The sequence below is a fragment of the Nuphar pumila genome, chromosome 5 (genome assembly GCF_984573655.1).
Source record: "Nuphar pumila chromosome 5, dmNupPumi1.hap1.1, whole genome shotgun sequence".
Lineage (NCBI taxonomy): Eukaryota > Viridiplantae > Streptophyta > Magnoliopsida > Nymphaeales > Nymphaeaceae > Nuphar > Nuphar pumila.
The window spans coordinates 135,921,570-135,948,098 of NC_143253.1; the positions used below are offsets into that span (position 1 = coordinate 135,921,570).

The window sequence follows — 26,529 nt, forward strand, 5'->3', positions numbered from 1 at the left end:
TCTCTATATATATATATATATATATATATATATATATATATATATATATATATATATATATATATTAAGGGTTGCTTGCAGGAACAAGATTGTAGATCACAATCACCATGCATGATTTCTCTCATTCATTTGAGTAAGAGAGGCGTGTAGGACAGTGACAAAGGACAAAAGAGAAGACATGTGAAAGGGGGGGCGGGGGGGTGCATCGTGAACATGAGAAAGGAATAATAAACAGGGGCTCACTACCCTTAGAAACGACAAAGCTAAGCATTGATTTTTACAAGAACATGAAGTTTCACACAGAGAAGAGAAAAGTACACTTCTTACTGCTTCCACGTTTGGGATGTCAATGGATCAACCCCACCAACAAAAAACTTATCCAGAACCGTACGATCTGGCAGATTTCTATCCGACTGATAGATATCTTGCACTCAGACCCCTGCCCTGATCATCTGGATCTCAGTGCAAGTCTACAATTAGTACTTGGTTGGATATGGATTGCAGTTGATCCAAATCATTGATGATGATGATGACCCACTTTTGGATCCAACTTATTGACAGCTGTTGGATTTCTGAGATGGGAGGGTCCAGATCTCAGGCATACCAACGCCACACGTGATCACCAAATTTTCATTTGAGAAATGGTAAGGTGAACGAGTGTAACTTGATGCACAATCAAATCAAGGCATCTAATACCGTTTTGCAACTTGAGAAATTGATAAAAAAAATGCTTCACACCCAACCTCAGCTGATAGGTTTATTGGATCCCCTAGGATGGTTGGATCAGCTTTCATTGGGCCCAACCGAGGTTAGGGTTTCACCAATTGGACTAGACTGATCCACGTGGCCTTCAGTGGGCTGGTCAGCTTGGTTAAAAATAGACAGTATTTGGCTGACGCGTGTCTTTCTTTTTTTAAAAGGTATACAAAACGGGCTTCATATTGGAGTTTCAACCTGGGTCTGAACCAAATCTGACCCACAATGTTAGATCCTAATGACATATACCCTAATCTGGGTGGATCTAGAACAAATATACTCGGATTGAATTTAGAATTCGACAAGAATAAAGTCACATCAGCGTCATAATCAGGATTAGCCCAAACCTATTATATTTATCAATGGATTTTACCTGTTGTCACCGGATCCAGTACCATAGTGTCCCACTTCTTTACTGGATCTGAAATTCTCATGTGAGATTTTGCTGGATCCAGTATCTGACCCAAAATCTGACCTATTTAATTTTGTCCCTGCCATAGTTCCTAAATGAGCCAGACTATCAGGTCAGATGAGGTGATATGTCAAAACATAAATTTTTTTGTGTTCTGAAGTCGACACAGTCCATAACCTTCATATCGACCATTCATGGTGCCGACGGTGGGGCCCACTAAAATGTGTTGATGCCATCATCACATAAAGACAGAAGCTATGGATGGTAGTGATTTTAAAATACAAAAATTTGTGTTCTGACCTCCTTCCTCTCTTGGCTGACTTATAGACCTTTGACCAGATGCACAGAATGTGCTGTCAAGCATATGCTCATGTATTTTCTCTTAAAAAGGTACCATTGAGGAAAATGAGTGGCCTACATCTTTGTATAAAGTATTCAGGGTTTAATTTTCAATTATTTTCATATGAGTTTGGATTCATGGTCTTCAACTGATGAATTGACACAAAGAGCTTTTTGAAATAGTCTTCAAAAAGAACCATAAAATTCTGCTTGTACCTTTTATTTTCCTTGCAATGTTTTCTTGTAATTTATTTTAACCCCTCCTTTAACAGATATCATTAATGATTTATTGGAGAGTCATTTATGGTTGGTTATATAGTTGATCATGTATAACATCAAAAACTCATTTTGCTAGCACTGCATGTGATTTTATAGGTTTTGACCGAAAAGTAATTGGTAACATTCACCCCCATTGGGTCTTCCATGGATAGTTTAATTCTTATACACATACGATCAAAACTCTATTATTGCAACTCAATTTAAATTTGATATTGTAATTTTGTTGTATGACATATTTTTTCAGTCAAACTCTTGACAACTCTTTATCTCATCAAATTACACATTAACATGTGTACTGATTGTTGACAACCTAATTAGAAATAGAAAAACACATGCTTCCTCACATTCATTCATTTTCTTGATCAACTCACATACTTGTAATTTAAATGCTATATAATTCGCTTTATTGCGAATTTCACATACCATATTCCAACAAAACATTAACCATATTATCAATGAGGCTATGCTTGTCTGGTAGGAGCATTTAGTGCATGTCACCTTGTGCGGGGATGTTGCAGGTTTAAAACCCAATGGTATAGTGCTAACTGGTGGGTCTGCCTAACCCCAATTTGCCTTAAAAAAACATTAACTATATTGAGAATTTTCATGATGTTGTGTTACACTACAAGATGTTCATACATATCATACATTCATACTACGTGCTTTGAGCTCACTCATTTGCATTTTGCACATTTATATCATTTTCGTCACCATGAACTTCTTCTTCATCATCTTTTGCATATCATCATGTAGCACATCATCAAAACTGTGAAAGAATGAATCTCTTGTGCATGTAAATGAGAATTTAATATGCATACTCTTTATGAATGACGTTGAATGTTCAATCAAATTATATAAGGCATACTTTAAACTTGTCAAGCTATCAACATCACTCGTTAGATGACTTGCATCGTCCTCATTTGTTTTATCTACCACATTAGTCATGTGCACATTTGTTTCATTTGCAACATTATCCATGCTCTCAACATCATCAAGTGCTACATTTAAAATATGTGACTTGTTATGTAGTTGTATTTGACATATAATGTCCTCCACAATTAAGCTCTACATATCATGCATCTCTTGGGGATGTGCCGCTACATGCAATTGCATACTCTTCACTTGTGCACTATTCACCAATTGTGCATTATTCTCCATATGTGCATGAATTTTTGCATACAATAGATCTTCATCATCAAAACCACCGTCACTTGAATAAAGCTTATGTACTTTGTTACGCTCTTATGCATAACTTCTTGCAACAGGCTTTCTCTCAAACAATGAGTCTTTATAGCAATATCAACTCTTAATTCAAATCTAATGCATTTTGATGATACCTTATTGAGCTCTCCTATCCTTGAAATGTGCAAGATCACTAGGTCAGCAGCTTTGCGCTTTCTTAACCTGTCGTTCCTATCACGTGAAATTACATATAAACATATGTACCACTCAACATTAATGCCACATCATCGTCATCACCATCTTCAATGCATGCCAACCTTATATTATCATTAAAATCCTGACTTCAAAAGCTAAAGTGAAACCTCAACTCGCCCTCAATCGACCCAATTTTTTGTCTATCCTCATCATCAACATAGTGATGGTAAACCGTTACATTTTATAGATCCATTATAATTTAACCTAATAGCTCAAACTATTTATTATAGAGTCATTGACATTATAATCTTAAGCAATGAGTATGTTTATAATACAAAACATATTATGATGCTATGTTAATTGACATAACACAACAAAAATAATATATAATATTAAATAAAAAAATACACAATGGCATGACCATCAAATATAAAACAATACAGATGAAAACATCACAATGGTTGTCAATCTTTTACATGATTGCATTGAACAATCTACATACATCCAAACATGTTATTGCACATCTATATTAGAGATATATGACAATGTGATTATACATGTACATTACATTCATGCGGTTTAAATTTTCAACTTCATGGTTTTCAAAACATCAACAACAATAAGAATAACTTACATGTATAAAATAAGGTTGACAACAAAAATCATATCCTACCAGAAATGATACAACAAAGAATGGCACATTAAAATCTCATAAGGAGGATGACAATGATCCAATGAAATAGTGCATAATAACTTTAAAAGGAATATCAAAATCCATCATAAGTGCAAATGAAGACCAACCATAGGAGAACAATGGCCGGATAAACCCGCCAAAACAGTTGATAGCAATGTCGCCAGAGAAACCCATCAAAATAAAATCACATATGGACACAAAACTGACAAAGCACTTTTCCACGAGAACTAGTGTGTAGCTGATCAAAAAGCAACTTTTCAAATTTAGCTTTTATACAAAAAAGAGTTTCACCAAAAATATAGTTTCACAAAAAATGAGTTACACTTAAAAGAAAAATAAATTTTACTTTGGGACACGACTTTTGCTCAAAATGACTTACTCAAAAAATTAAACATTGAGCATTCTGCTAATTGGTGGCCAAAGAAAAAGAGATTCACTATTTTCCCTTTTAGGCGAAACTCATATCCCCATAAAAGTAGAGTTTTGGTGGTTTGTTATAGAAAAAGTTGATGTTATATTTTCAAAAGAAGGGTGTTATCTTCATTATCCAGAGTTTAACTTTATGGTTTCTAAATCAAATATCAGTTACGGTATGTACTTTTGATAGAAAGGTTTAGAGGTGAAAGTTGATTTTTTAGTTTTTAGCAGAAGGATAAAATCATAAAAAATACCCTCATATTCAGCGAAAATAGAATGGGTGGATATTCGAGGAACATTGTGATATCTTGCCGTTATCCTGTGTAATAGCATTATTTTGATGAGTAGTAATGTCACATATATATATATATATATATATATATATATATATATATATATATATATATAGAGAGAGAGAGAGAGAGAGAGAGAGAGAGAGAGAGAGATGACCTATACAATCATGATGGTGTTATGTCCTTCAACTTCAATACCTTAACGCTGACCCACCAAGCCAAGTGTGCAAAACTCTTGTTAGGGGAGGCTTTCAAGAAGGAGGATCTGGTGCAATGTGATTGCACACTTTTTAGTGTGCAATAACATTGCACCTGATCTTTTGTTAAATCAAGGGGATCTTATTCAAAAATTGAGACCAGAGCAATCAAATGCCCCTAACAATGCCTTGAAAGCAGAAATGGACAAAGTTTGGTGTGCTAAGACTTTCTGCATGGATCTGCATCCATGCTTTAAATTTAGATCTGACACTACAACAAAGCAGTAGATTAGCGACGACCACATTCCGTCGCTAATCCGTCGCTAACATGGTTAGCGACGGATTAGCGACAACGAGGCGACATTATGCTTACGTCACGAATATTTCGACGCTAACTGGCGACGGAATTATTCCGTCGCCAGGTCCGTCGCTAATTGCGACGGAATAACGAGCGCTATATTCCGTCGCCAATCCGCCGGTACTAAACGGCGACCACGGCTTGGCGACGAATTTAATTCCGTCGCTAAGCCGTCGCTAGATTAATATGTATAGCGACGGAATCATCCATCGCTAATCCGTCGCAAACACGAAAAAAAATAAAAAAAAATTATTTAAAAATTTATATTTCCTGTACAATTTCTATTTCCTGTACAATTTATATTTCCTGTAAATAAAAAACAAACCACACAAAAAAATTCATATAACAAGTATCTACAATAATTAATCATTCCACCTTAAAATTAAGAAGTTTAATTATTTACAATTCAACAATTACATTTAGGAAAAATAAAAAAATAGAACTTCTTCAACACAGTCCTCTAATCATCGCCAAGATTTTGTGCGTCTTCTTGTTCATTGTCTTTATCTGTCCCTTCAGCTCCACTATCCTGATTATCGCTAGCAGCATACACAAGAAAAGAACAGTCAGTATTGATAAACAAAATATAATGAAATAAATTACACACTATATGTGATTCTATCATGTGCTCATGTGTGATCTAAGGCAATAAAAAAACTCTATATATGATTCTATCATGCTCATATGTGTGCTAAGGCAGTCAAAAAATTGAATATGTGATTATAGCATGTTCATATGTGTTCTAAGGCATCTAAAAAAACTCTATATGTGATTCTACCATGCTCAGATGTGCTTTAAGGCAGGCAAAAAACTATATATGTGATTCGATCATGCTCGTATGTGTGCTAAGGCAGTAAAAAAATTGAATATGTGAATATAGCATGCTCATATGTGCTCTAAGGCAGGCAAAGCCAAAAAATTTATATGTGATTCTATCATAAATGATATATAACATGTTCATATGTGTTCTAAGGCAGTTAAAAAACTCTATATGTTATTATAGCATGCTCATATGTGTGCTAAGGCAGTCAAAAAACAGAATATGTGATTATAATATACTCATATGTGTTCTTAGGCAGTCAAAAAACTGAATATGTGATTATAGCATGCTCATATGTGTTCTAATGCAGTCAAAAAAACTTTATATGTGATTCTATCATGCTCATATGTGCTCTAAGGCAGACAAAAAGTTAAATATATATATATATATATATATATATATATATATATATATATATATATATATATATATATATGTGATTCTATCATGCTCATATGTGTGCTAAGGCAGTCAAAAAATTGAATACGTGATTATAGCATGTTCATATGTGTTCTAAGGCATATAAAAAAACTCTATATGTGATTCTACCATGCTCAGATGTGCTTTAAGGCAGGCAAAAAACTATATATGTGATTCGATCATGCTCGTATGTGTGCTAAGGCAGTAAAAAAATTGAATATGTGAATATAGCATGCTCATATGTGCTCTAAGGCAGGCAAAGCAACTTTATATGTGATTCTATCATGCTCATATGTGTGCTAAGGCAGTAAAAAAATTGAATATGTGATTATAGCATGTTCATATGTGTTCTAAGGCATCTAGAAAAACTCTATATGTGATTCTACCATGCTCAGATGTGCTTTAAGACAGTCAAAAACTATATATGTGATTATACCTGAGAGGGATCTGGAATCGAAGATCCCCTATCCTGAACAACGGCCTTGATCTCATTTCGGAGAAAGGGGGCGACGGTGTATTGGAAGTAGTTATTCAGTGATTCATTAATGATCTCGCGTACATCATCACCGGAAAGAATAGTCGGCTGCTTGGAGCTTATGTCGGCGCAAGAAGTCGGTGAGCCGTAACTGGAAGAACCAATAACTGGTGAAGTGTTCATATTACTCCCAAACCCGAACACGCAACCTTTTTTGGGTTCACCTGCTGCAGTCACCCATGCTGTAGGATCAAATGATGGATGCTGAGTAGCGTCTTCGCCATATCGCTCTACCATCTGTTGCTCATATGCCTCCTACAAAATAATGTTTAAAGTATTCATTAATAATTAATGATAACATTATGATAACTTGCATATATATTGCAATGATTATTAATAGAATTAATACATACCGTTGTCGTTCTCGCCTTCTCTGATACGAAGACTCCCGTGGTCTTCCGTTTATGTGTTTCTACAAACACATCCTTATATGGTACACTGCCTCCTTTTTCTGCTTCCTGCGAAGTTAAATGACAAAAGATTTAGTACACAAGTTTGCAACAATACTTATAAAATTAATATTATATATTGATGAGTTACCATTTTCTTTAGGTGGCTCCCAAATGTCTTAGATCCACCTGTGTGTAGATGGGCTTCGGGCATCTTCGATCGATTTTGTGAAGCCTTCGCAGAGCGATTTTTAAATGCATCTCCCGCCCACTTATCACACATTTCATCCCAGTAATCTCTCTTGATAGTAATAGGACCATGGCCCTTCCACAGTAATGGATCATCTACTACGCCAGATGCTTTTTTTGCTGCAGTCTTCATAGTGTGCAGCATGTCTGCAAATCGATTGGCAGCCACCTTCTGCCACACCTTCCTTGCATCATTTTCTTCCACCGTAGTTGCAAAGCGATTCGAAGCCTACAAATATTTTCAGAAAGTTAGTAGACATTGCTTAAATAAATTAAATATGAAACACATTAACTATGAGGAACAACTGTATACCATGAATGAGGACCACAATCTGTCTAGCACCTCCTTTGGGTACTCTTTCTATTAAGCAACTGGTCTTGGTAGATGTTGAAGAAGTGAATTCCTAATCTCCCGTACTATTTCTTGTGGCTCAAACCTCGTGTTGCACATGAATTGTTACACAGTAAATATCAATATAAAATATTTAAAAGATATGCAATAATTGAAAACAAAATACTTACGGTCGATTATCGATATACACTATTCGAATGAGTCTTCTTGTGCCTGCCTGAGAAGACCCTGTTTCCTGTGTTGGCTGTTGACTTGTGCGATCAACTGGTGTAGGTGGGTCGTGTACAGGCGCAACATCATCTGTAAAAAAATACATTAGAAATTCTCAGAATGTGCATTTGAACTAATCAAGCATCTAATTAGTTATATGATATACCTATCACAGGAGCCCGTGAAGATGAAGGTTGAGCCTGGCTACTACTGGATGAGCGACCACTATAACCTCCACGAACCATATTCTAACAAATAACATATGTCATACAATACATTCAAATAATTCACATCAAGTATTACAATGCATTCAAGTCATTCACATCAAGCATTGCAATGCATTCAAATAATTCAAATCATTGACATCAAGTATTGCACTAATTCAAATCATTCGTTAATTGCATAAATTATAATACATTCAGATAATTGAAATCATTCACATCAAGTATTACAATGCATTCGAATCATTCGTATCAAGTATTACAATACATTCAAATAAAATTTTTAATCATTCACACCAAGTATTGCAATACAACTCACATCAAGTATTACAATGCATTTAAATAGAGGTTTGTAGTATAAGATTTTGCTCACTAGCTTGAGAATTCTTCCTCGTCACTAGTTTGACTTTCTTCTTCTTCTTCTTCTTCTTCTTCTTCTTCTTCTTCTTCATTGTTTGCCCATCCACTTGGTACATCATTTGGATCACATTCCTCTATGAATGTTTCATCAGCCAATGGAGATATGACATGCATATCATGCGCAACATCGTGACTATAAGCGAAGTCACAGACATCATCTGATTGATAGTAATCACTGTCTTCAGCTAACTCATCTTCCTGTAACTGATCATACTCGGGGTATAGTTTGGATTTCACCTTGCAAATTGCCCACCATTCATTTCTATCTGACTTTTTTATACTCGGATATGAAGTATAATAAACTTGTTGAGCTTGCGAGGCTAATATGAATGGTTCATATGTTCCAAACCTGGATTTATGATTCACCTCCACAATGCCTGAAGCTTTGTCGAGTCTTGTTGCAGTTGGATCAAACCAATGACACTTGAATACCGTAACCCTGTTATTCATGCCTAAGTAAGTCAACTCCATTATTTCCTCTATAACACCGTAGTAATCATGTTCATTTTCACCGTAGCTGCTACCCTTGACACACACGCCACTATTTATCGTTGATTTGTTTATACCGTAGTCTTTTGTATGGAATCGATAACCATTTACGATATACCCGTTGTAGCATTGCACAACTTTGGTCGGACCATTTTCTAAATCACATATTCCTTGATCTTTAACATCACCATTGCGAACCTACGCACAAACATAAACAATGATTGTGATCACGATCAATTAAGTAACTTAGTGTTGTTTATAAGTACAAAATTTATGTTAGCTTCTTTACCAACTGTTTCAACCACTCCACAAACTTAGTTTCACGTTCTTTTTGTACTTCTGCATCAGTGAGATGTGAAACTTCATTTCGCAACTCCAGATCAAATCATCTGCAAACCACAAATACTTATATTACCGAGTCATGTATCCACATATATAACATAAAAGGATTTATAATTGAGTTGCATATACATATACTTACTCGATGTATGGGTCGATCACTGAGCAATTAAAAAGAATATAGATGTGTGTTGCATCTTGCTCTCGATCTGTCAATAGCCTTGATCGGCAACTACCAAATGCATGCCCAAGTGGTTGAAATATCGACAGCTTGTCAGCTACAGTTACTTGTTCTCCATCATCGTTACGGGGCGGGCATGTGTAACGTGTTGGAATATGAGGTTCGAAGTACATAGATGAGAAATTTGAAATCTCTTCTAAAGTGTACGCCTCACAAATAGAGCCTTCTACTCTTGCTTTATTACGAACCTTTTTTTTTAGGTCGAACATGCATCTGACAAGAATATACATTTCAAATTTTAAATATCTGTCATTAAAGAGACAAATATAAAAAAACATATACCTTTCAAATGGGTACATCCATCGATATTGCACAGGGCCACCAACCCTTAGTTCATATGGCAGATGTATGATCAAATGTTCCATAACATCGAAAAATGCTGGCGAAAATATCTTTTCTAACAGACAAACAGTGGTGATGACAGAGTCCTCGAGATTCTTTACATCTGATACAATGACCTCCGATGCGCACAATGTTCTGAAAAATCCGCTCAACTCAGACAATACCCCCCATATAGGTTTGTCTAACATATCATGGAATGCTAGGGGTATCAATCGTTGCATAAAGATATGACAATCATGGCTCTTCAACCCATATAACTGTCCATCGTCAATCTTCACAGCCCGAGCAATGTTAGAGACATATCCATCTGGAAATCTCAGTTGTCTCAACCATTGACATACATGTTTTATTTGATCAGGTCCGAGCACGTACTTCGCCTTTGGTTTCAGTACTTTGCCATTATACTCTTTGAGTTCCAATTCTGGTCTTTTACATATTAATTTTAAATCCATACGGGCCTTCGGATTATCCTTCGTTTTTCCTTTAATATTCATTACTGTATTGAACACATTATCAAACACATTTTTCTCTACATGCATCACATCCAAATTATGTCGTATCAATAGGGTCGGCCAATACGGTAGTTCCCAAAAAATAGATTTTTTCGTCCAATTGTGTTCCTTCTCAAATCCACGGAAGGGTGTAGGACTGCGGGCATCTGTTAATACATCTGGAAAGTATCGCAATCTTCTTAAAATCTCTATGCCAGACAATCTTGAGGATGGACCTTCCATTTCAGTTGTGCCTGCTGTAAATGCATTCTTTTGACGTCGGAACGGATGATCGCTGGGTAGAAATCGACGATGGCAATCAAACCAGCAAGGCTTCCTTCCATGCCTCAATCTAAAAGCTTTGGAATCCTCCATGCAGTACGGACAAGCCAACCTCCCATGTGTGCTCCAACCAGATAACATACCATATGCAGGGAAGTCACTGATTGTCCATAGAACAACGGCCTTCATGTTGAAATTTTGTTTTTTGTGGGCATCATACGTGGTAACACCGTCATCCCACAATACTTTTAATTCATCAATCAATGGCCTTAGATATACATCAAGATTTTGGCCAGGTGAGGTCGGACCAGGGATCAACAGAGACAAGAAAAGATTTGGACGTTTCATACACAAGCTTGGTGGAATGTTGTATGGAGTTACAAATACTGGCCAACATGAGTATGGAGTTGATCTACCCCCAAATGGATTAAATTCATCTGTACATAGACCGAGTCTAACATTTCGCACTTCCATTGCGAAGTTCTGATAAGTACGATCAAAGTGCTTCCAAGCTTCAGCGTCAACAGGATGCGTGATCTTGTTTTCATCGTGTCGAACTTTATTTGCATGCCATCTCATGTGTTTAGCTGTCTTTGAAGACATATACAATCACTGCAATCTAGGAGTGATAGGAAAGTAGCGGAGTGACTTGTATGAAACTTCCTTTGATCTCGTGCTACCATTGCCTCTTGTCTTTGGCTTGAACCGAGGATGCCCACATGACGGGCATGATATGTCGTTTTCTTGCTCCTTGAAATACAACATGTAGTGATTTGGACAAGCATCAATCTTCTTGTAACCCATACCTAGAGCGTTGACCATAACTTTCGCACGATAGAAATTTTGTGGCAATTTCTCATCTTTAGGCAACATACTCTTCACAATCATGCACAAACGGTCAAAACATGATTGACTCAAATTATACTCGGGCTTCAAATTCATTAGTTGAAGAACTGCAGACAAGATAGTGTGACTCTCACAACCGTTCCAAAGTGGCTCATCAGCATCTTTAAGTAAATCATACAATCTACTAGCTGCATCGTTTGGTGATTCTTCATCTACGGCAGTTCTTACATCACTAGAACTCATAGCAGAACCCAGTTCTGTTCCTGCAGCATTAAATATCAAATTCGTATATGGATTATCGTGCACCACATTCACCCGTGCATCAAAATCGTTTCTAAATTCTTCTCCATGAAACGTCCAGTTCTGATAATCACTCACAAAACCCTTCCTGTATAGGTGATGTCTAACGCCATGAGGTTCTACAAATCGATTATTCTTACAAATCTTGCAGGGACACCTAATCTGACCTATGGGATCTACCGTACTGACACTCGCCGTTGCAAATTCAATAAAACTATCGACACCATCCATATATTCATGCGATAACTCATTGTCCACTATCCTACGGTACATCCATTCACGGTTTGCAGTCATTCTGTCGTATGATGTTACGAATAGTATCCTAACGAATTAAGAAAAAAACAATCAGAATGCTACGATGAAGAAAATATCAAATTTATCATGCAATATACTATGTCAAACAATAACAAGAATTTTGATGCATGCATTGATAACTTAATATTTTCATGTGCAAACTATTAATGACACGATACAATCATTTGAAGCATGCTTTTATTATAAAATTTCACATGAAAGTTAAAATCAAATTGAAAGTAACTACATGCAAGCATGGATACAATTACATCAAACATTGCAATACATCATAATCATTCATATCAAATAAATGGCAAACATGTACCTGCAGCAAACACACTTCAATATCTCACTAACTACTACCATGCTTAGCATGGACTCCGTACTCCAAAAATAAGAACACTTCCATATTTCTATCTTAAAATCATGCTCAGCATGATCTCCGAACTCCAACAAAGCAGTCCTAGATATCAACAACTAAGTGAGTGTGTGAACAATAAAGTGCTGCATTCAATAAATTAAATAACATGTGATATGTTTGCATCACTTACTCACCACGGGTATTTACCCGATTTGCATTGTTTTTGTCATTTACTTACCACAGGTGGCCGAGCACGAGTTGGTTCCGTTGAAAAATCTGCACAAAAACAAAACAAATTAAGTAACAAACTAACTAATCATGAAACAAGATGAAACACTAACTAAAAAAATTAAAACAAATTAAAACAACTCTAACTAATTGAAAGAAGAGAAAAGAAAAATAGTATATATGTTAAGCCAAATCTAACTAGAAGATGCTAATGTTTCAAATAGTCTATTATATTTTAGCAGTGTGGTTCTTCATAACTACAGTGTGGTTCTTCATGTAACATAATTTTGCAGGCAACAGGACTTAATGCAAATGAAGAGATCAATGGAATTAGTCATTTAAGCAGTTACATAACTTACATTCTTTTTTCCCATAAATAGAAGTTAAAAACCAACTGGGCCGTTGTAGCTGAACAGAAAGCACTTCTAAATATATGCCCAATCTGTGGAGTTGATTTTTTGGTAATAGAAGAAAAAAAAGACTTCCTTACATCAAAAAAGAAGAACACCAATTAGCGAAAGAGAAAACCAATAGAGCTCGGTGAGCCCAGGTGAACCTTCATGTTCCTAAATGCAACTGCTTATTTGTTACACATCGGTTTCTCCTCATCTGGACAATGTGCTGAAGTGTGATACAATTTACACTTCCAGCATAAACTAAAGAGCAGGCCTCTAAGAAACACAATGGATCATCAAGTTGCTTGGCATACTAGATACTCCATTTATTGAAGAAAGAGGCCAAATACAAGGTGAGAGAAGCTCAACAAACGCTAGGAGTTAGTCAAATTATATGTGCAAAATCTTGTCAACTTTTGTGACTCCGGATGAGTCAAGGAGTCTGATATGGGAAGTAACATAATTCAAGGACAAATTACTCTAAGAGCATTCTGCTAGATCAAGCGAAAAAACCTCACAATTTCAAAACCAAAGGGAAATTTGTGTCTATGTTCAATGGATCGCACCTGTCAAGACAAAATGTTTTGAACAACAAAGACGCAATTTAAAATCTCACTGCAAATCTAATGTACAACTTTTCCAAGCTAACTAAGATTATCGATTGAAATTAAGTAAAGCATGAACTGTGTTAGAATTCAGAAACCCGCTGACTCTTTACAATGGCTACCATGGGATCAGATTAAGCAATTACTATGCCACAACGTCCTCATTAATAAATAATAAGAAGAAGATACGACCAAAAGATGTTAAATTTTAAGTATTGAAAAAAAAAACTTTTGAATAAAAAGACAATGGGCAACAGAAAAAAAAAACACATTTTCAACCATCTACGTGAATTTCAATACTAACGAATGACGCTTTTGATGTTAAATTTCAACAAAAAAATGAAGGAAAATAAAATGGGAAAACATTGATCCAGAGTATTCTATAGATGAATAAGATACAAAAGAGAACAAAATCCAAATTTGAAAATCAAATCAGTCCCGAAATCGTACGCAAAAAACGATCATCGGTAAAGCGCTAACAAAAGAGCGCCTAGAGCACGAATCGTAGAATTATACACAACAATGAGCGAGAAAAATCAGGAATCTGAGCTCGAAACACAAATCTCATGGACAAGTGAAAACGAAAACAGAGTCCTGAACACGCATCGCCGAATTATACACGATAACGATCTACAACAAGCATAAATCCGAGCACTAAACGCAGATTCCACCAAATCTTCCATAAAAAGCCTGAAATCTAAGCCGAAACCACGAGATCTGAGCAATCTAGATAAAAAAACATGGGAAAGCCCCGACAGCAGAGAGGGGGAGACCTGGAGCGAAGCTCGGGGGCCACTAGGTCGCCGGAACTCAGAGCGGAGGCGAAGAGGTGGCTGCAGGGAGGATCGTCGGTCGTCGGCGGTTGAGGACGCCGGTTGCGAGTCGCCGGCGAAGGGGAGACAACACCTCCCGGCAGCAGCCACAGGGAGGAACAGCAGGGAGGAGGAAGAGGTCGGCGGCGGGTCGCCGGTGCTCGGGGTCCCTGGCGCAGCCGCTAGCCAAGCAGGGAGGTCGGCAGTGAGGATCGTCGGCGAGGCGGCGGTGGCCGGACGGTGGCGAGAGCCGACGGGCGGCGGGAGGGAGAGGGCGGCGGGAGGGAGCAATACAGCGAAACAGGAAAAAGAGAAAGAGGGATGGGATTAGGGATTTACGCGACATTTAGCGACGGCTTAGCGACGGAAAAATTCCGTCGCTAAGCCGTCGCTAAATCAAAATACCAAAATACAAAAAACGCGACGAAATATATTTTGTCGCTACGCCGTCGCTAATTAGCGACGGATTAGCGACGACAGAGTTCCCTCTCTAAATCCATCGCTAAAATGGTGTTCTTGTAATAAAAAGTAACGACAAACAATTTAGTCGCTAAGTAGCGACAGATTAGCGATAAAATTTGTTTCCTCGCTAATCCGTCGCAAATTAGCGACATATTCTATCTCTAGCTAATCTGTCGCTAATTAGCGACGGATTTTTTCCATCGCTAATTAACAATTTTCTTGTAGTGTGATAGTGGGTTTGTACACAAATAGAATATAAAATTTTTTGTGCCAGAAAGAGATCTCCAGTGATAAACCTCCAGAATAGCACCAAATCCATGTAACATTCAATTATGTGGCCTGTACCCTGGTAGCAGGCATCAGCCTAACCTTGCCAAAGGAAAAAAAGTACAAAAAATGTTATTGCTGCCCTGAACTTATCATGTGATGCGTGTTAGGTCATGGAAGTCGAAGTTCAACACATGAAATCCAAAAATATTGACTTCGGAATTATATGAAATGCCGAATCTCTATTCCAAAGAAGACAAGGGCATTAGCTAAGGATGCCTATTCCTTTCTTTTGTGGAAAGTATAAGCCAAACGGGTCTTTAGTGGCAGCCAAAAATGCCACTAGAAACCTCAAGAATCGCCACATGACGTCAATTGGAAATTCGACAATCGCCACTACACTCCATGTTGCTAAGTATAGAGTGGCGAATTTCCTTAGCTGCATGCAGTGGCAAGTATTCTTGTGGCCGAACATGTAGGATTTACAGGCATTTTATTAGTGCCACTAAATCTCTATATATACACTGGCACTTGTGTTTGACATTGATCTTTAGTGGCAATAACAATTGCAACTAGATTACCCATAGAGCAGATCCAGTGTTCGGGGCAGAACAACTTATAAGGTGTTTTGCCCAACCAAGGGGAGCCACGCAGTAGCTGCCCCTCATAAAAAAAAGGGAAACCCCAATGTACTGCCCCCTTACTAAAAAGGGCCAAACACTTGCAGAACCACTCCTCGACTAACCAAAACCATTTACACCACAAGATGTTGCATGACTATTTTTTGCTATTGTGGCATTTGATAAATGTTAATACAAATCGCAACTATTTCTTTTTGTTTCCAAATCTTGTGAACTAATGCAAAGCAATGTAAACAGAAATAATATCAGGTACAGATCATTTGCTTCATTTTTAATCCGATTGGTCAAAATACCTTGGCATTCATTATTGATGTTGGAACTGAAACTTACCTTTTTAATATTTACATGGAGATGTTGGAACTGAAACTTACCTTTCTTTTTAATATTTACATGGAGAAACTGCCCTCAGGATCAGAGACCTATCCACTCTGGCTCTTCCAGCTGTACTTACGTTCACTGTCCTGGCAGCGTAAGCTTCCGAGGGCTTACCCCTTTTCACCAGAGAGTTGCCACGCTTCAACTTGCACAAGGGATGACACTCATGGGATTTGAACCTAGACCACCTGCCCAGCGGTCGTAGGCCCCATCCCACTACGCCAAACCCCTCTGGGGCAACTGAAACTTACCAAAGCATTAAAATCCCTCTTTTAATTTAGGGTTCTCTGTATAATTCATTCACCTATGGATCTCAATATACAGTATATCATTAGAGGACTAGAATTTCTGATTTACTCATATCTGTTATCAAGCATTGATATAAAGAAAGGTCCTCCAAGAAAAGTTCATTTCCATGAGTTATCTTTGATGCGTGTTACTTCACAGATTTTCAGAAAAGACCACTTCCATGACAAATGATCATGTGAAAGTGATGCAATCGTCATGGTCCTTTTGTCAACAAATGCGACATGGACTGTTAGTGACAGTATTATATGGATACATTTGGAAGAACTTTTCACATATTCAACTCACAAAAGATCAACACAGGTTTCTGATTTTGGCTCATGGATCACATTTAAGTTCTTAATTATTCTCTCTCTCAGAGAGAGAGAGAGAGAGCCGAAAGAATATCAACATTAATACTCATGAAGATCAACAAAATGTTGAACCCATGAACCAGACACAGAAGAAACAAAGCTAAAATATAGAAGAAACAAAGCTAAAGAAAAGAAACTACAGACAGCTAGCAACAAAACAACAAAGCCTACTCAACCAGGATCCGCAGGATTAGAAGAAACCACCGCTGAGTGAACGTCGTTCAGATGAGAGGAGAGGTCTCTAAGATGCATACGTAATATTGCATATACATCAACCAGGATTTTATGGACAAGATGATTAAAGATGACCGGAATTTGACGGAAAGTAGCATCATTGCGTGCCATCCAAAAAAACCACCAAGTAGTAAGCAACCATGTCTTCCAGATTAGTCTCCACCGCTTGCATCGTCTAATTTCAATAGGGCCCAGGAGAAGATCAAGCGCAAAAGACTCTTCTTTGACAATTACGTTCGGAGATCTCCACGTCCTATTAAATAGGGCCACAAAGATTGGGCAGGACCAAAATAAATGAAAAGTAGTTTCTTCAGCAGCTTGACACAACACACACCAACTTGGAAACTGAAAGCCCAACTTCTTTAAATAACTGTGAGTCTGAACCCTATCATGCAAAATTAACCAAGCCAAGAACCGAGATCTTGGAGAAGGGCCCTTACCCCATAACGCACGCTCAGGGAACCAATCTGCCCCTTGGGGGAGCAACGATCTATACACTTTGTGGGTGTGGAACGCTCCATTTAGAGTAATCGCCCATTGCAACCACTGATCATAATTTCCAGCATCCCCAGTTTGATCTCTGAAGGACGATAAGGCTCTCAGCCACATGCTTCGCAAGTGCGAGATCGCCAGACCCCGGGTTCCATGGCGAAAAAGAGATAAATCAGGAGCACCATATTTAGCATGGAGCAGGCGAGCACATGGAGAGCCTGGTTGATGAGCCATCCAACATTGCTTGGCTACGAGAGCAATACTCCTCTGTCTTGGAGCAAAAACACCTAAGCCAGTCATACGCCTCGGTAACACCACCGTTCGCCAACCAACCAAATGGCGCTTACTCTTAAGGTGACACCCAGACCAAAGAAAATTCGACATTAAACGACAAATTTGCTTCTCCACGCCCACAGGCATCACGAAAATTGACATGAAGAATTCAGGGATAGAAGAAAGAACATGTCTGATTAAGGTCAGACGGCCAGCAATGGAGAGATAAGAAGCCTGCCACGAAAGAAGCTTGCTTTTCACTTTTTGAATAGTTGGAGCCCAAGCAGCGGAAGAGAGGCGTTTCACTTGTAACGGCAGACCCAAATATGTCATCGGCAACTCAGAGATTGCACAATTAAAAATCTGTTTACCCACTGCAAACATAGGAGACTGAACATTGAACATAGTAAGAGAGCATTTGCTATCATTTAGGGAAAGCCCAGAAAGAGAAAGAAAGAACTGGAGAATAAGCTTGAATCTAAGCATCTGCTGCACGTTTGCTCACCCAAAAATAATCATATCATCAGCATAAATAAGAATATGGTCCGAAAAATCTGGAACATCTAGAGGATCTATCAAGCGTTTCTCCGCAGCACGCTTGAGCAACACCACGAGACCCTCAGCAATGGCATTGAACAACAAAGGCGATAGAGGGCAACCTTGCCTTAAACCACGCCCCAACTTGATCTGGCCACCTCTAGTGTCGTTAATCTTAATCATGGCATGAGCATTAGAGACCAATTCCCTCACCCATCTAGAAAAACGACGACCAATGCCAAAATTGGATAACATTTGAAATAAGAAGGGCCAATGCACAGAATCAAAGGCTTTATGAAAATCCAATTTAAGAGAAAAGTAGGGTTGTCCACTAAGATGTAATGAGTGAATGACTTCAGAGGCCAAGATGAATGAATGGTGAATCCTCTTATTGTGGATAAAGGCGAACTGAGAATTCGAAAAAATTTGGTGAGCCACGACCTTCAACCTATTAGCCAATACCTTAGCAATCATCCGATAAAGGGCACTCATAACAGAAATTGGGCGAAACCTAGAAATATCAGTGGCAGCATCCTCTTTCGGAATTAAAAAAATAATTACCAAGTGGGTTTGAATAGGCAATCTGGAGTTGCGATAGAACTCATCAAACATGTTAATAATATCAGGCTTCACACAAGACCAAAAAATTCTGAAGAAATCCACATGAAACCCATCAGAACCTGGAGCTTTCCACCCCGACAAACCTTTGATGGCCCTAAAAATCTCATCTTCAGAGAACCTCATTTGCATAATTCTGGCTTGATCTTGCCGAATCGAACCGACAGAAACAGGGCCAATGACACCCTTCGTAGTAAGTGAAACAGAATATAAATCTTTAAAATACTGAGTGACAGCTGAAATAACGTGTTGATTAAGGTACGAAACGCCCCCAATGGTGATTGATGGGACGACATTCCTCCTATGACGATGAGAAGCATAAGAGTGAAAAAATTTAGTATTATCGTCTCCGGCCGCAAGCCATTTCACCCTTGCCCGTTGCTTCCATCTAATTTCCTCTTTGACCCTCCAGTTCTTCAAAAGCATTGATAAGTCAGTAGATCTGTCCTGCAAACTCTGCATGTGAGAATCAGATAGAGACTCCGGGGAAGACATAGTTTGATATAATGTTGAAATCTCTTGCTCCCAAGTAGCCATTTGATGAAATTTAGCCACATCTCGATTATGGAGCCAAGCTTTGATATCCTTAGCTAGACGAGACAACTTCTCATGACACCGGATAGCTGCCCACTGCTCATTGGAAGGCTTGTTCCAAGAGTCTGAAATAATAGTGTGAAAGTCTGGCTCTTGGAGCCACCATTGTTCAAACACAAAACTCCTGGCTTGTTTAAAACCATCCCCCAAATAGTGATTAACTGACCATGGTCCGAGATAGAGGGAGCCATCAAGACACACTTGACATCGGGAATGAGATCCAGCAAATTTGGAGTGACAAAAACCCTATCAAGAACTCTGCAGCATGGGCGAATCCGCCTATTCGACCAAGAGTAATGCTCCCCAATAAAAGGAATTGGGTAAAGGTGATGCTGATTAACAAAATCTTGAAAACCTCTCATGGATGGATTGGGAAGAACGAGATTATTAGAATCCTGGATAGACAAAAGGCAATTAAAGTCTCCCATGAGAAAATGATACTCCCCATTTGATATGACGATCCTATTTAGGTCGTTCCATAAAGCAGGCCTCATGACAGCGTGATTCGGGCCATACACAATAGTGACCACAACCCTCCTGCCACTGTCCTGTAAAGTTAGGGCAACAGACAATGAAAACAGACCAATGTCCAGTTGAGACATATTTAAAGATTGCTTCCCCAAAATAAGGATACCACCAGCATGGCTGACCGCAGGCTTAAAAAAGTAGTCAGCACCCCTCCATATACCAGAGGCAACAGAACGAGAAACTTCATCCATCTTAGTTTCACAGATAGCAATCAGGTCAGGCTTCTCCTGTCTAACCCAATTAGCCAAAAACGAACGCTTAGATGGGCAATTCAAGCCCCTGATATTCCAACACAGAGACTTCATGACACACAATCTGGAAAAATCCGGGGAGTGTGTGGCCTCGCCGACCGTCGTGGAGACCTGCCATCGAAAGTCGTAACCTTGAGAGGGTTGCTCCTCTTGCCTCTACTACCACTGCTGACATGCCTGTGTCGAACAACCTCCGTATGCTTAGTAGCCCTCGAAGAACCTGAGGAATCACCCCTTAGACCAGAGCCAACATCAATTGAAGGATCTAAGGAGCCACCTAGGATAGTAGAGACTGCCGAAATGGTAGAAACCATATCGACAGTTATATGAATCAACTGCGGTGAGGAGAGAGAGATATCAAGCATCAGGGCTGCCTCTTCAACCTCAACACCCAAAGGCGACAGAGTGAGGGACTGTCGAGGAACCGGTGGAGCGGAATGGAGAGCCACACACCTCTCAAAACTACACACAGAATCAGTGACGGTAGAGGCAGTAGTGGTGGCCTCATAGACGGCTGGCGATAAAGGAAAAGGAACAGATAGACCAATAATCATGCATCTGTGAGCCTCAGTGGAATGAGCATTAAACGCCATAATGTGAATCGCCATGTAATCAAAACGCCTCAATGGAAAAATAATGAAGGACGATAGCAAAATTGACCTTTTCCCACCTTTTGCATGACTGCCTAACCAAGCTGTCAATCCACCTCGAGAAGGGGCCCTAGTTTTGAAAGGTAGAGAGACACTGACAGAGAAATCGTGGTGGGCATTAGCATGGGAAATACTGATGGACTTATCACCGGTAGGATAATAATCAAAACTAGTTGCAGCAGAAATCATGGGGCGCCCCGGTAGCACGTTCGACGGTCGATTGACAACGTACGCCGGAGGTGATGATATAGCCAGAGCGGTAGGAGGAACTGATTTTCCGGTGAACTGTCTGGGCAGAGCATGTGATAACTAGACCGGGACCCAGATAGTCCCAATCTTGATGGCGCGAAAAGAAATCTTCGGCTCCTGAAAATCTTCAATCTGTACCCATGGCGAAAAAGAAGTACGTCGTGAAGGTCGCTTAGAGCTCTGACAGACAAAGTGACTCCCCAACACAGGAGATTTGTGGGAGTGAAGAGGCTTTTCGGTTGAATGGTTGTGAAGAACACTTATTCGCCTTCGCTTCCAAAAAGGATGACGACGAGCAAGGAAAGATGAACCACACCTATGGCAATCAAAGCGTTTCTGAAAATTTAGAGAAAAACATGAAGTGAACCACCAATCTCCAGGTCTAGCGCGACGCAACTGAGATCTTGTGCGAAGGGCACAAAAGGAGCGTTGCCATGAAGGTTGAACCTGCTGCCAGCCTCGATCAGAGACCCAATGAGGAAGCTCCCGAAAAAAGAACGGCGGGTCAAGTAGCGCCATGACAGAACATGCTTCTAGAGGCTCTCTTCTGACGATACGGATAAATTTTCTGACATCTGAGATATGAACAGAGCCCGCATCCAGGCATGAACCGAAAACATCTGAGAGATTGAAAAATAATCGATGCTTGAGTCTGAACGGTAGGTCAACATCGATACCCCACCGTCGAAGGGCGAATGCTGCACCCCAGTCATTAAGAGCATCTTGAATGATATGTAGGGCCCTCCGATTTGCTCCCAAAGAGCGATCAGAAGCAAGACCCCAAAAAACATGCGACAAGCAACTCATGAGTAAGAAAGAATAGGGGAAGAGCACCTGGCTGCCGGAGGGATGGTCGACGGATGCAGTAGGAGGTCGACCTAATCGACCTATTCAGCAGTCAAAACGCCAAAGAGCTTGATGCCTGAAGGATGGTGGGCGATTGCAGCTGGTGATGGCTCTGATGCAGTGAGGGACGACGCTGTAGAGGTCGGGCGATGGTGGCTCTGATGCGGTGAGGGACAACCCGGCGGTGGTAGGGCGAAGCTGGCATCGGTGTTGCAGCTCAGCAAAATTGGAAGAATACAGAGGCAACTCCCATGGTAATAACAATACTTGATCTCAAACCACAACGCCGATCCCCGGTGGCTGAGTGACGCAAATCATCGGCAAAACCACAACAGCCGTCGGAGGGGAAAGGAGGAAAAGCTGTGCAAGGGCAAGAGAGGGCTGCTACACTGACTCGAATGTCGCCTTCACCGATCACTGGAAAAACCTCAGGTCCACAGCAACAGCGGGAGTAAAAAGGGAGGCAACCAAATATCTATCAGAGCTGTGGAAGAGCGGTAGAAGAAGCGATGCCGCGGCTGAAGGGACAGAAAATCAACCCTAGGGTTCCGCACCTTCACTGGAAACCCCCAATGTCACGCCTGAAATGATCACACGACTGAGGATCTGTGGATGCGCAAGGTTCGGAAGCAACAGCGTCGACCTCACCGGAAACGGCCCCCGGATGTGGATATTCCGGCAAAAACCGGTGTGGTTTTCTCGGATCTCCGATGGATCTCGTGGTGGAGGGAAGGATGAGGAGAAGGGATGGTAGATGAAAGGGGAAGGACGGTAGATGAAAGGGTTGGGTGGTGTTTGGATGAACAGAGCAATGGTAAGAGCAGGCGTAGTTGCAGCAGTGGAAGGGTTGAAGGATCAAGGGATCAGAGTCAGATCGGTGGTGATGGCCCTCCCAGCGTCGCAGTGGCAACGATCTTGTTTGGCTGGCATCGATTTTCACTTGACACAATCGATCCGATGCAACCAGAAGAGGGAAGGATGAGGAGAAGGGACGGTAGATGAAAGGGGAAGGACGGGGGAAGGAAGGACGGTAGATGAAAGGGGAAGGACGAGAGAGAGAGAGAGAGAGAGAGAGACGGCAACCAGAGGTTGCCGCCGACCTCTGATGTGAAGGTGGAGGTCGAAAAGGGGTTCAACAAGAGAGAGAGCATAAGTCAATCCGCACCTCCATCGAACATGCGTGGTGGAAGTTAAAAAAAATATATATGAGAGAGAGAGAGAGAGAGCTACCGTTGTGGTAAGAAGTTCCCTTGTAGAAACTGTAATATTTTTAATTTCTTGATATTTTTTGGCACATCTGACCTTCCAAACATGATTTGTATGTTTGGGTTAGTAGAAATAGGCGCTTTGATCATGTTATTGTAATGTGTGTAAGTTTTGCCACTCTCTTAAAAGCATATTTTTATATGAAGAATATAAGATCCAAAAGTCTTCCTACTATTTTAACCATGCTGAACACATCTATGGAGTTAGATTTGGACAAAACAACCTCTCACTATGAGTTTCAACTAAGAGGTTCCTTACACACGAGGGTACTGAATACTATATATATAGATTGGTGCAGTCTACTGAACTATCTAATAGAAAGTCATGGTTGCAAGCTTTATCCGATCAATTTGACCTCATAGCTATGTTTGACATGGCTCATTCATTAGAGATCAAGTGTTTTCAAGTGAAAAATACGCTTTCCCCAAATGTGAAAATTTGGTGCACTATACATTTTTTTTTGGTTTTTTGAAGCTCCTAAAATTCCTACTTATACTACATAATCAGATGGTCCAGCAGTGGCGGAGCCAGAAGTTTTTCGTTGGGTGGGCAGACTTCGGGTGGTGATGATCGACCTCTATCGGTGGCGCAATGGCTCGAAGCCTCCGTGGTGGTGAAGATCATAGATCTAGATCGAAAGCCTGTTTCGGTAGTTGAGCCACCTCCTTCTCGGTGGTGATCCAGCAGCAAGCCGAAGGTCTTCCAACTGAGGTGCCTCCTCAGCTCCCTCTCGGAGGGGACGGTCCTCGCCACAGCATGAGGCGGTGCAACTCCCTCGACTGGCTCCATCCCATGTCCACCGTCTTTTGTGTCTGGGTTCCATAGGGTACTCTGTATCACAGGGAGGCTTGATCTTCACTCCTGCACCACCCTGCTCTGATCTTCTTCGACAAGCATTCGCAAGGAAAGAATGCAACCACCAAATCGTGCGGAATGAAGAAGAAGACCCGAGTCATATCATATTTCGACTCGGTTTCTAATTCTGGACCGCCCACCCCTGGCTCCGCCACTGTGGTCCAGAACATCTTTTTTGACTAAATAAACCACACAGATCATTGTCCATACTCGATAGGATTTATACACAAAAATATAAAGAAAATGATGAAAGCTGGTGGTGTTTATGAGAGAAGACTCGTGTTTGAATGTCCATACTCGATGGGAATTCCCTGCACTACCTCATGCACCCCTGCGCGCCATATATGTTGATAATGATGTTTTTATGAGTCACTAAATCTACCACTTAACAGAGATTTTCTATAAAAAATGGCGAAAAAATATTATTTTTGAAAATCATTCATATTGTTAAATATAACAATGATTGGATCGATTCTGAAAATCTCTGAACATACTGGTGATTTAAAACAAAAACACCGGTATGCAAACATAACATTAAGTTCAAAACCTTTATATTGTGAAGGCAGCACAGAGAATTGAGATGAGGTGCAATGGGATTGCACACTTTAAGTATGCTGCTGCACTCATCACGCGACATCTGCTGTTGGGGTCCCACAGCTGATAGACTGTAATTCAAAGATGACGGGCACATTGAACAGGATCCTCCCTCTTGAACTGAGGAGCTGCATTAGACACGTGTTGCATTTTGGGGGGGCAAGTACTTGAATAAAGTACTCACCTTACCAATGAATCTGTTCCCAAGAACAAGCAGTCCCAAGTGTACCGTCATCACTTTATCATGGTTCTCACATTTGAGCCGATTTTTCTTTGTTGATGTCCTCAAAGCAATCTAGTGTCTGAATGATGAAACCATGCAAAAATATGGTGTACGCTCACATATTTGGTATTGTGTCCAATAATTGATGACTAGATATGGCCTATCTCTATGTCCTGTTCTTTTGTGCATATTCCCATGATTTTGTGCTATGCTTTCTTCCTTGTCCACACATATATAGCTAGGGGTGCATATGATCTCGGCTCGAGCTTGAACAACACTGTCCTCCAAGCTCGTGCCACCTCTACAAAACTGTACAAAGCCTCACCACTAGAGTACATCCTTTTCAAAGTGACAAAAAGCCATAGCCCTGTTCATTACGGCAAACATTGATTTTAGTATCACATACACAATACCAGACTGAGCCTAACCCAGCTTTTTGAACTGAGTGTCTTGATCAAGCTCTACATTATTTTAAGCCTAGTGAAGTTCTCACGCTCTTAAATGTAGGACTAAAGCTTTTAAGAATTAAAAAAACACACAAACTTAGGTAAATGTATGACAATGAGTAGGCTACTTTAGGTTCTAATTTAATAGTTTTGAGATAAAACTCATGTTGGGATTTTGTTTCTTAAACACATTGGAAGGTTGGAGACTTGACACTCATGGATATGCATTAGTTTTGAATTATTGATAAAGTGTTTGCTGATCAAATTATGAACAAAATAATTTCAACAACTTGGATGAGTTATTGTAATGCTTCAAAATTTTAACAAAAAAATACTTGATTTTTTTTAAAAAAAGTGAATGATGTCATGACTGACCCATGGTCCTACTCCAACCATAATAAGCTTTAGGAGGTTAGCTTGTGCGCAAGCGCTAACATTTAATAACCCACTATAACTCAGTTCACGAAAGTGACACCAAATATAAGATTTTTTTGTCAAAACAAAATACAAAAAATACCACAAAAATCATTTATTTTTGTTTTGGTTAGATTTTTGAGCAGGTTACAAGTATTTAAACATAACATGAGACTTGATCCAATTTTCATTTTAGATTTGAGTTCAGGTTTAACTCATAATTTGGTTCCAATTCAGTGATCTGAATTTGAAACATAAAAGTTACATAATGTTTATAAATCATTTTAAAATT

At 39.6% G+C, this 26,529-nt stretch overlaps 1 protein-coding gene across 3 annotated transcripts; it reads right to left on the reverse strand.

Moving 5' to 3' along the window:
• Nucleotides 1-5,488: 5,488 nt before the first annotated feature.
• LOC149838918 (uncharacterized) lies at nucleotides 5,489-23,527 on the reverse strand. Of its 3 annotated transcripts, none has more exons than XM_090006879.1 (6): nucleotides 8,264-8,327; nucleotides 7,849-8,187; nucleotides 7,438-7,764; nucleotides 7,251-7,355; nucleotides 6,799-7,152; nucleotides 5,489-5,651 (listed from the first exon to the last, which is right to left on the reverse strand). In XM_090006879.1, the coding sequence occupies exons 2-6, from the start codon at nucleotides 7,849-7,851 to the stop codon at nucleotides 5,583-5,585; spliced, it is 858 nt and encodes a 285-aa protein (XP_089863005.1). In that variant the 5' UTR covers nucleotides 7,852-8,187; nucleotides 8,264-8,327; the 3' UTR covers nucleotides 5,489-5,582. The 3 variants fall into 3 exon arrangements, with proteins under 3 accessions (XP_089863005.1, XP_089863006.1, XP_089863007.1); XM_090006880.1 differs by having other exon boundaries at nucleotides 5,489-5,661; XM_090006881.1 differs by lacking the exons at nucleotides 7,849-8,187; nucleotides 8,264-8,327 and adding an exon at nucleotides 22,428-23,527.
• Nucleotides 23,528-26,529: the final 3,002 nt, after the last annotated feature.